The 10,239-nt window shown below is 38.1% G+C and overlaps 1 protein-coding gene across 4 annotated transcripts in view; it reads right to left on the bottom strand.

Annotated features, from left to right (window-relative positions):
* The window catches only part of Ptchd4 (patched domain containing 4), a 184,700-nt gene that overhangs the window by 112,153 nt on the left and 62,308 nt on the right, over positions 1-10,239 (bottom strand). For all 4 annotated transcript variants that reach the window (XM_021218301.2, XM_021218298.2, XM_021218299.2 and 1 more), the window contains one exon: positions 9,581-10,061. In XM_021218301.2, coding sequence (XP_021073960.1) covers positions 9,581-10,061 — 481 coding nt within the window. The remainder of the gene's footprint in view (positions 1-9,580; positions 10,062-10,239) is intronic.

Genomic DNA, 10,239 nt, shown 5'->3' with positions numbered 1-10,239 from the left:
AGAGAGAGAGAGAGAGAGAGAGAGAGAGAGAGAGAGAGAGAGAGAGAGAGAAATATAAAAAAGTAAAGTAAAGGTACCAAGTAATCAACAAATCTGATATACATATATCTGACACATGTACAAGTCAAAATGTTTCAGAAAATCAGATGGAATCAATGCCCAAAGGCACCTCAGTTCTTAGGAGGTAATCCTTTAGGGCTCCCAAGTAAACATATAGTGTACTTCTATTTTTCTATGTCAAATTTTTATTGTATTAGATGGAAACTCTGGCTTAAGACTTAATTTTACATAGATAATAAAACTTAACTTTTAGAGTGAAATTTACCTGCTAAGGGCTTTATTTTTTCATTGGAAAATCAATGACGTAAGCTTTACTGTATTCTCAGCTTGCCGTTTCCAGAGTGTGGATGGCAGCGAGTACTCTGAAGCAGCTCTTGCACGTTCTGCATGGCAATTACAGCTGCTCCATGTCAGGCATATTTTTCTTGGAACATTCTGATTTGACATCCGAGTCAACTATAATTAATGAGGATGGCTGGGGCTGGGTTTGATGGACGTGCATTTGAGGACTGCTCAGATGTCCAAGTAGGGAGACTTGAAGTTCTCTGGCACATCCGTCATTCTACAATGTGGATGAACTGCTGCTCTACTCATTTCTGTATCTCTTACTCTCCAATCTTGATTTGCTGTCTAATCCAAGAACTAAAAATAGAAGCACCACAAATTGGGCAGTGAGATGAATATTTACATCTATTTCTATTTAAAGAGTCTAACCTAACATATCAACCGGCCTCAAATGAACTTCTTCAGAACTGGTCTATATTCTGAGTACAATTGGATTATTTAGCAGTATTCTTCATTCTTAAATTCCATTCAGTACATGGCCAACTACTTTAACGAAAAACATATGCAAAAATTGAGGATGAATTCAGAGCAGTGGCTCTCAACCTGTGAGTCACGATCCCTTTGGGAGTCAAATGATCCTTTCACAGGGCTCATACAGCAGATACACTGCACATCAGATATTTACATTATGATTCATAACAGTTATAACATAATAACTAAGAAATTTTATAGTTAGAGATCACCACAAAATGAGAAACTGTATTAGAGGGTCATAGGCTTAGGAAAATTGAGAACCACTGCTATAGAGTATACAAAACCTTAAAGAATCAGGGGTCAGACTGTAAGTGTAATTAATTTTGGATAGTATTATACACGAAGAGTACATGCTATTCAATGCTACCTTCAATATTTGTTGTAACTTCCAATGATTTGTTATGCTAAGATCTTCTCTTTCTCCCTTCAAAGGGTCTAACAAACTAAGTAAGTGAATGTGATCAATAGCTTTAACTGTCAACGTGACAGCTGGGAAGAGAGTCTCAGTGAGGGATTATCTACATTGGGTTGGCATGAAGGCACGGCTGTCAAAAATTTCTCATTAATGTGGAAAGACCCAGTTCACTGTGGGTGGCACCCTGGTGGTAGGGTGTATCTGAAACTGAGCTGAACATAAGAAAGCAAATGAGCATGTTTGCATTCATCTTTTTCTATTATTCAATGTGGATATGATAGGACTTGCAGTCTCACATTTCTACTGCTGTGACTTTCTCTCAGTAATGGACTATAACCTGGAATTGTGAACTAAAATAACTAAAAATAGACCCTTTCTCCTGTAAGTTGGCTTTTGTCAATGTATTTCATTATAGCAAATAGAAAGGAAATTATGATAGTGTACTTTCTCATTAAAATGGACTCATGGGGGCCATGTTAAAGCTAGAAAAGAACAGAGAACAACGTAAGGAAATTAAAATTAAATAATAGCATGTAGGACATATTAAGACATCTAATTCAAGAAACAAATAAAACTTTCCAAATGTTATTCTGAGAGAGCTAAGAATTAGAAGAAACACTGATAAGTCAATGCCAGGCCAGCATGGCTGCATCAGGGGAGGTGTGACACAGTTCCTGCCCCTGGAACATCACCAGGGTATTGATCCCCATGTGCACTGAGGTTGCTGTTTCCTTTATATGTTCTATTTGTTTTACACTCAATCTCTCTGGGGAATATACTTCCCCCATTACTGAGAACTATTCAGTCTATAATAAATGAAACAGGTGCAATTCTCAGGAATGAGGAATGATGATGGTCATGAGGTAATGGAGGATGAGGAACAGGCCTTCTGCTTGGCCTTTAGATCCATGGGAAGCATAAGCATAATCATGAAGACCATAAAAGCCTACATGGTCCTTTGTAGAAATCGTTCATTGCCAGACTTGGAATTTTGAGGAGATACATATACCCTCTAGTCTACTGACTGCTGCAATAATTATCCAGGGTAAACTTGGGGACATTGGGGATAGAGAGTTGAAGTGGATTAGAGGAGAAAAGGGCACAGATGGGAAAAGAAGGAGGGATCTATGGAAAACAAGCAAATGATAGATGGGCTTGTCTATAGGAGGAAGGCTTGTGATGATCTACAAACAAATAGTATTAGAAGGAGAGTACATGAGGTCATGGGGTGGCTAGGATGAGAAAACAGACTAGAGAATTAAAAGACAATGCATAAGCACACAGAAAATTAGTACTTTGGTCTTGTGGCTACTTGAAGGATTGGAGATTTGTATTTGTATTCTAGTGAGGGAAAGTAGATAAACAACAAGTTAAACAGTGTATATTTAGACACTGATGAATTTCATGAACACTGCGGCAGGAGGAGATAGGAAATGCTCATGATCTTGCATTGAGTCTCCAGGAACACCCCAACTACAAATGTTATGTATGGAAAATGTCTTACAGGATATAGAAAGCAGGAAGTCAAAGAAAGGAGGGAGAGGGAAGAGGGGAAGAAAGGAGGGATGATGAAGTGGAGAAGAGGAAGAAGTTGGAAAATAAGGAAGAAAAAGGGGGAAGATGAGGAAAGGGAGATGAGAAAAGATGAGGAGATGATGGGAAAGAGGATGGACAGGAGGAAGAAGTAGAGGGAAAGAAAGAAGGAGGAGAATGAGGAAAAGCAAGAAGGAAAAGAGATGAAAGAGGGAGAGATTTTGGAGCTTGAATATCTTTTTATTTGATTAGATGGGAAGCTGTTGTGGGACCATTACTACTAATTGCCATACATCTTTCCTAACTAAATACTGAATATGGTGCAAGAGACTCAGTTCTCTTATTGGGAGACATATTCCCACACAGTTCTGTATATTTTTTGCTCTGACCATTTTTCTCATTACTCCCACTCTCCAAAAAGTGCTCTTGAAGACATAATTGCATCACTGAGATCCCCCTTTTCCAGATATCTTTAGAGTCTTATTTTAATGAAAACTGGCTGTTCTGTGTGTATGTACACTGCTTCTAAGAACTGTTTTCTGAAGAAAGTTCTACTCTTTCTCCTCTGTTTCTGTGCTACTGGGATTGAGGATCTTAAAGGTATCTTTTTTTTACTCTCATGGGTGGTCACAGATGTTTTTCTTTCGTCCTTTCTGAAAACAACTTACTTCTGAAGTTCATATTACATATTGTACAAATCACCTGTTTGGAGTTATTTACAGATCCCAGGGACTGTTTCTACTTTTTGTTAATGGTTTGTTAATAATTCAGCTAATAATTTCAGAATGATCTATTCTGAAAAATCTTTGCATCAGTATCTCTAGATTCTACTTTATGTTTATTGCTCCACATTTCCCAAATATGGCCAAAATAGTAACTCCTGTTCCATACACCCTCCTGAAATGTTATTCTACCAAGAATCTCCTCAACACATGGAGTCCTACTGTCCCATTCTTGAACCCTGCTTGGACATAGTAATTAGATGCAGACAAGAGAATATGACAGTTTTGTTGTGATGCAAATTTGGTATGCACACTACACTTGAGCCTTCTGAGTAGCTTTCTTGAAATACATTTTCTAGGAGTCCATTGATCTCATGTAAGAAGTCAAACTATTCAAAGAACATCATCCTGATAAGAACATATTTCGATACTCAGTTCAACAGTCTAAGATGAAATCCTCCTTTAGAGATCCAATATTTGGTATCAGTCATGTGAACAAGATCAATACTGCTTTTGCCAAGCTCTGTTCAATGTATGCACATGCTCAAAGATAGCTAGCTATGAGTGTGGCCCAACAAAAATGGTAAACATTGGCCTTTTATTTTTATGATTATTTTTGTAATCCAACTGTGTTTTTCTCAAGCATGAACTTTACAGATGAAAATATAATGCCACAGTATCACAAGGTTTTATGCTTTCCTTTTTTTTTTTTTTTCTGATCAAATTCAACTCCTGATACTTATGTGGCTGGGACTTACAAGTTCAGCATACTCACTCACTGATTAGTTTATTAAGATCATGAACACTAATGTGAAAGGGTTCCTAGCAGTCTCTAGTAATTCCCAAAATTAAAATTCAGCCTCAACCTTTCTAAGTGACTATTTCATATTGATTTTCAAAAACAACCAATACCCCCTTCCAATGGTTATCCTCAGCTGCTGATTTCCCTAATAATTTACTGACAAATTCGAAGCCACAGGGGGAAAAAAATCCACATGCAAGCTGCTACTCATTCTTCAGCCAACCATCTGTACCTGTCCCTGTATCCTTCCTTTCTTTCCCTGTGGACTGGCTATGGTCTTATATAAAGCTAGTGATAGCCCTGTGCTCTAGCTGCAGGACTTTCCCTGATCAACTTCATTCTTTAGATAATTTCTGTTTTTCTTTATTTTCACTATGAAGTTTTCTGTCTTTTCACTGTGTCCTGACATACATAAATATCCTTACTTTCCAATTAAAACAAACAACACCAATATAGTCGGCACTATTCTTACTCATTGTATTTGCCTGTTTTCTTTTCACCCCCATTGACCATCTTTAAATGACCCTCTCACCCACAAAATTCCTCAAAGCAGTTCTTGTTAAAGTCATCCAGGCCTGGCCTTCAGATTTGATGAATCAAAGACCACTTCTCAGTTCTCACTGGACATCAGGCATTTGAATCTCTTATATGATTGGTACCCTGCTCCTTCATGAACATCTTTATTCTTCTCCAGGACACTACTCTTCTTGGTTTGCAGGCCTTTTTCATTGTCTAATCATTTTTATTGTTCCTTTTCTAGATCATCCAATCTTCCCTGTTGGAAAGTAGGGGAGTGCCCCAGGCTTGAGCTAAAGACATTTATTTTCATCTATGATCATCTTTCTACTTGAACTAAGCAGATTGTCATACTACTTAATCTTACTAATGTAATGACAATGACAACTCTAACAGCTCCAGCCACTGAACTTGGTTTCCACACAATTTTACACACCTAGTCCTATCCACATTTCCAAAGTTGGATGCCTACTGGATGGCATTGATTTAGCAGACACAAGCCTAAATGTTTGACTGCTTTCACCTCCACATGTGACTTATCCCAAGACCATCTAAGCACAGTTAACGGCAGCTTAAATCTATCCATTATTCACTCTGCAAACCTTAGAGGTACCCTTGGTACCCCTTTTCTCCCATAACGCATACCCAGTTCTTCAGCAAATCCTGTCACTTTTACTTGTAGGTGCATATTCTGAGTTGAACCCATTTTTTTCCACTGCCACTGTTCTGATGCTCTGTTAGGCCATCCATGTAGTGCAAGACTGGCTTTGTGTTAACCTTTTCCCCTCATTGCTGCTATACTCCAGACTGACTTCTGTAACTATCAGAACACACCCTTTTGACTCACCCAGAACGCTTCACATAGTATTCTACATCCCCTCATTAAAATTCGAAGTACTAGCTGTTCGGTGTCCAATAGAATCTCTCTGTACTCTTTCTGGCCCTTCTCCTTAGTCTGCTGCCCATTCTCCTCCAGTCATCCCCTCTTTCTTCATCTCCTCAGTTCTTCTTCTCAGTTCCAGAAGCACTTTTCTCAATTTCTATATTGTTTTAAAAAAAAACAAACCTCTCCTAGCTTTCTACTTAAACTTTAGCTTTTAGTAACATTTCCTCACCTCCCACTGGTCACCAATGCTCTTTACCCAGAGTGCCATCCCACTTTTGTATTTTGCTGTATTTCTCAGCAACATGGCAAAGTTTACATTTCTTCGTTTTCTTACCCCATCTCTCCCTTCTCTTGGACCTATGTATAAAATTCACTGGGAAAAGGAGTGGGTTTACTTTATTTTAATTCAAAGCCTTTGAGACTATAATTCTAAATACCTTGAGTAGTAGAGTAGTCAGTGAATATCAACTGATAAGGCAGCTTGAATCATTTCAGGCAGTTAAAAATTCATTCAAATTCTGGAGTTGTTGAGTGCCGAGAGACTATGTACCTATAGTCACCTCTAAAGCCAAATATGGAGCATGTAACTTGACAAATAAAGCTTTGCTCAAGGAAGTCTCAGGAAAAGTATAAAAACAGGAACTGCCTTTAAAAAGGGAGGATAGTTAGATACATTTTATGTGCCTCTGAAATGACACTTGGGCCATCAAATGGATCAAAAATACATAATGAATACAGAAGAAATACACAAGATTAAAGGTATGTCCAATATGTGCCCCATTGGTTTATAGAACAGATACCACAATTGACATATACAGCTTTGGGAATCAGCTTTGATAAGGGTGAAGGATTTTGAATCTTGGCACAAAAAAAATCTTTCCAGGAAGTAGAAAAAATAGTCTATATCCAGTTTTTTTTTCTATATAAAATAAATTAATTATAAATCTATGTAAAATAGATAAAAGGTAGGTTTTTTTTTTACTTGTTTGCTTGCTTTCTCTTTTGTTAACTTGACACAAATTTGTGTCATTGGGAAGATGAAACTTCAATTAAGAACACTGCTCCATCAGATCGGTGTGTAGGCAAGTCTGTGGGAGGTATTTTAAAATAATGATTGATGTAGGCGTGCCCAGTCTGTAGATGGGGATACCATTAGGAATGCGGTTCTGGGAGGTATAAGCAAGGTAGCTGAATATGAGTCTAGAGAGCAAGTTAGTAAGCAGAACTTCTCCATGGTCTCTCCTTCAGGTTCTGCCTCCAGGTTCTTGCTTTGACTTCTCTCGTGATGGATTATGTTGTGGAAGTGTGAGCCAAATACTTTCCTCCCCAAGTTGCTTTTGCTCATGCTTTATCACAGCAACAGAAAATAGACTAGGACAGAAATAGAGGTTTACAAGAAGTGTTGGTTGGGCTTCCTCCCATACTATTAATTTTCACGAACAGGAATTCGCCAAAGGGTTCGCATCAACCCATGTTGGTCATGCCACAGGCAAATAAGAATTTGACAAACAGTATTTATTTATATTTAACACCACATTCTCCTTCAATACCTTCACAACCATGTGTTTTCTGGAACTCATTTGTTTGTCCGATGCTCTGTGTGCAAGGGTGTGTGGTTTTCCTAACCATTAGTCAGTCAGCTTCTCTCTGTCTCTGTTTCTCTGTCTGTCTCTCTGTCTATCTCTCTGTCTCGTTAGAAGTTAATATAAACCTTGCAATTTTAAAAGGGATGACAAAACCCTACATTCAATGAACAAAAAAAAAAAAAAAAAGAATAATGCTGTAGCATCTTCAAATTTAATATAAATAGCCCCAATTCTTCATTTTAATGTGAAGAACCAGAACAAATAGGTGCTCCAGAGTATTCAGTATAACATACATCATGGGCAGAAAATGGGATGAAAATGAAATCTTGATCTTGATGAAACAGAGTTTTTAAACACATCCTTGTGGGTTTTTCCGGTGCTTTGCCCTCAGAGAACAGTGGGCACAATCCTCTCAGAGCCTTAGCAGCACCATGAATACCCCGGACCCGTCTTCTTACAGTCCCTGTCCACAGTGTCCAGAGTGGATTTGTGATTGCAAAGGTTAGCAGATAGTCACAAAGTGTCTGGACTTTCCCAACACTCTGGTTTTCAGTGTTCTTGTTATTTGGAATGTAAACACCACTCTGCCCTTGTGGAGCTGACATTACAATCTAGCATCAGTAGAGGTAGTTTTATTTTTTTAATCCTTATTTGTAAAGAATGTAGAATCCTTTCCTTTCTTGAAAAATATCCTCCTATCCTATACTTAGGGTGTCACTGGTTTTGAGAAGGCTTGAGAAAGCCTTGTTTTATTTTTGAGTCTTATTGGGTGATTTTTAGGAATCTTGTGTCATTTTTCAAGTCAAGAAGAGACTCGAATATTTAGAAAATAATAAAAAGTATAAATGATCCAGTCTCAAACTCATCTTTATCACCAATGGCAAAGTATTTAACATGCTTTTTGGAAAGGTTATTTTTATTAGCTAACAAATATACATATGTGATGCTATGCAAAAATTTTAAGACTCAATTGCATGAAGCCAAAGATTGTTTCTTTATTATTGTGAAATTCACTGAGCTGTTGCAATGTTACCTACAAAAACTTGTACACATTTGTTGAACATTTACTTTCAGCTATTATTTTTAATTATATTATGTTAAAACAATCATTTGAAGACCTTCTATTGGCATTTTATGCAAGAGTTATAGGTTTAGATAGATGAGCTAGCTCATTAAACTATAATGACGTTGGATTCTCAATACAGACATGCTTGTGATGGTTAAAAAAAAAAAATAGGTGCTTGAGCCACATAGAAAGCTTTCTGAATACATGCCTGTGCATTTAACATTTGCATAGTGAAACTTATTTACAACTGATTTTAAGCTAGTCCATTAAAAGTCATTCTTTATAGCTTAGGAATGCCTTTCTCATGTCAGTTCAGCACCTGGAGGTTTAGTTTATGAATTGTTACACGTGATTACACTGCATAGAACAGTACCTCATGAGTACCACAAATATTGCCATCATCTCCTCTTTATCAGTAAGACATATCCACTCTGTCACTGAGTCCTCACTCATGGTCACAGTAAATATCCATACATATACACCACATACATACACTGCATACATATAACATTTTTAGTAGTTAGGACATCATTCATGTCTGGTTGGGAGAAAACTGATAATCTTAAGGATGATATTTTCATCAAAGATAAACGTATAAGCTGGATAATATATCTAAGTGGCACTAGCCAATTCTTAATTTTTTTAAAATTTATTTTTACACAGGTAAAATTATAGAGTAGGTTCTGTGCAAAGCTATTAACTAAATTTGAGTTTACTTTAGAAGATATTTGAGATTACAACATGTCAGTTGTGCTTAGACTATTCATTCATCATACTCACTAACTAGCCTGTTATTATCCCTGAGGATGGCTATGATTGGAGGGCACAAAATTATGTTTGCCATAGGCAACAACTCTCCTTGGTTTTCTATCAGATACTTCTAATCCATTGCAAAGAAGAAACAAATAAAGAATTCTTATATTGTGTAATCTAAAGGCTTTTGACTTCCTTAGCTTTAAAGGAAGGATGGTTTGGTTATTCTACAATGTCCTTGGAAGGTCTCAAAAAGGAAAAAAAAAAAAAAACAACAACAACACAAACCCGCAAGGAAAATAATACATAATCACAGAGACACACCAAAGCAAAACTAAAGCATTTCTACCTGAGAAGCCAAGAAATGTACTACCTTGCCCCAAACTGGCAAGAATTCGATTACCACAAGGATGGATAGTTACCCATGGCGAAGAAAGGGATTCCCAGCAGGGTGGAGTTGTACTTCCCATCAGTGATGAAGAAGATCCCGGCTGCAGTGGCGATGGAAATGCACACTGTGAGCACCCCCAGGAGGCCCAGGAAGGGCTTACTGCGTAAGCAGTCCTTCATGGAGCTGGACAGGGTGGCCGTGGTCAGGATCAGCACTAGGCTTACCAGGACCTTGCTTCTGGTCAGGATGCTGGTCTTATGAAAGTCTCTCCAGAGGCTAAAAGATGCCAGAGAGTACAGTTGGAGGTCTTGATGCTCATCCTGGAGCTTCCTCATAAGCTTACAGAACTCATTCTCCCACTTCTCCCCTATGAGGTCTTGAGTGGCAGAACCATAGGTCTGGAGGTAGTAGGTGATTTGAATGGCTCTGGCTGACTTGACCCGCTGGTCTTTGCTGTTTGGCACTTCCACTACCCCGCCCAGCTGGTGTCCAATAAAACTGCTCCTCCCATCCTTGAAAACAGAAAGAGGGGAAGACTTCAGTTACCAGAAGGATGCACATTCCAAGGGATAGTTTCTTATTCTAAGTGAAGAAGCACAAGGCAGGTTGGTGATTGTGGAACTGATGTGGGTGGAGAGGAAAGTCAGGCTTTTAGTCTCAACCTCTTGGAGCTACATGGGAGAACCTGCA

The sequence above is a fragment of the Mus pahari genome, chromosome 18, assembly GCF_900095145.1.
Source record: "Mus pahari chromosome 18, PAHARI_EIJ_v1.1, whole genome shotgun sequence".
In the NCBI taxonomy this organism is placed as follows: domain Eukaryota; kingdom Metazoa; phylum Chordata; class Mammalia; order Rodentia; family Muridae; genus Mus; species Mus pahari.
Note: the sequence above shows the minus strand (reverse complement) of the source record. Positions and strands in the feature narration are given on the sequence as shown.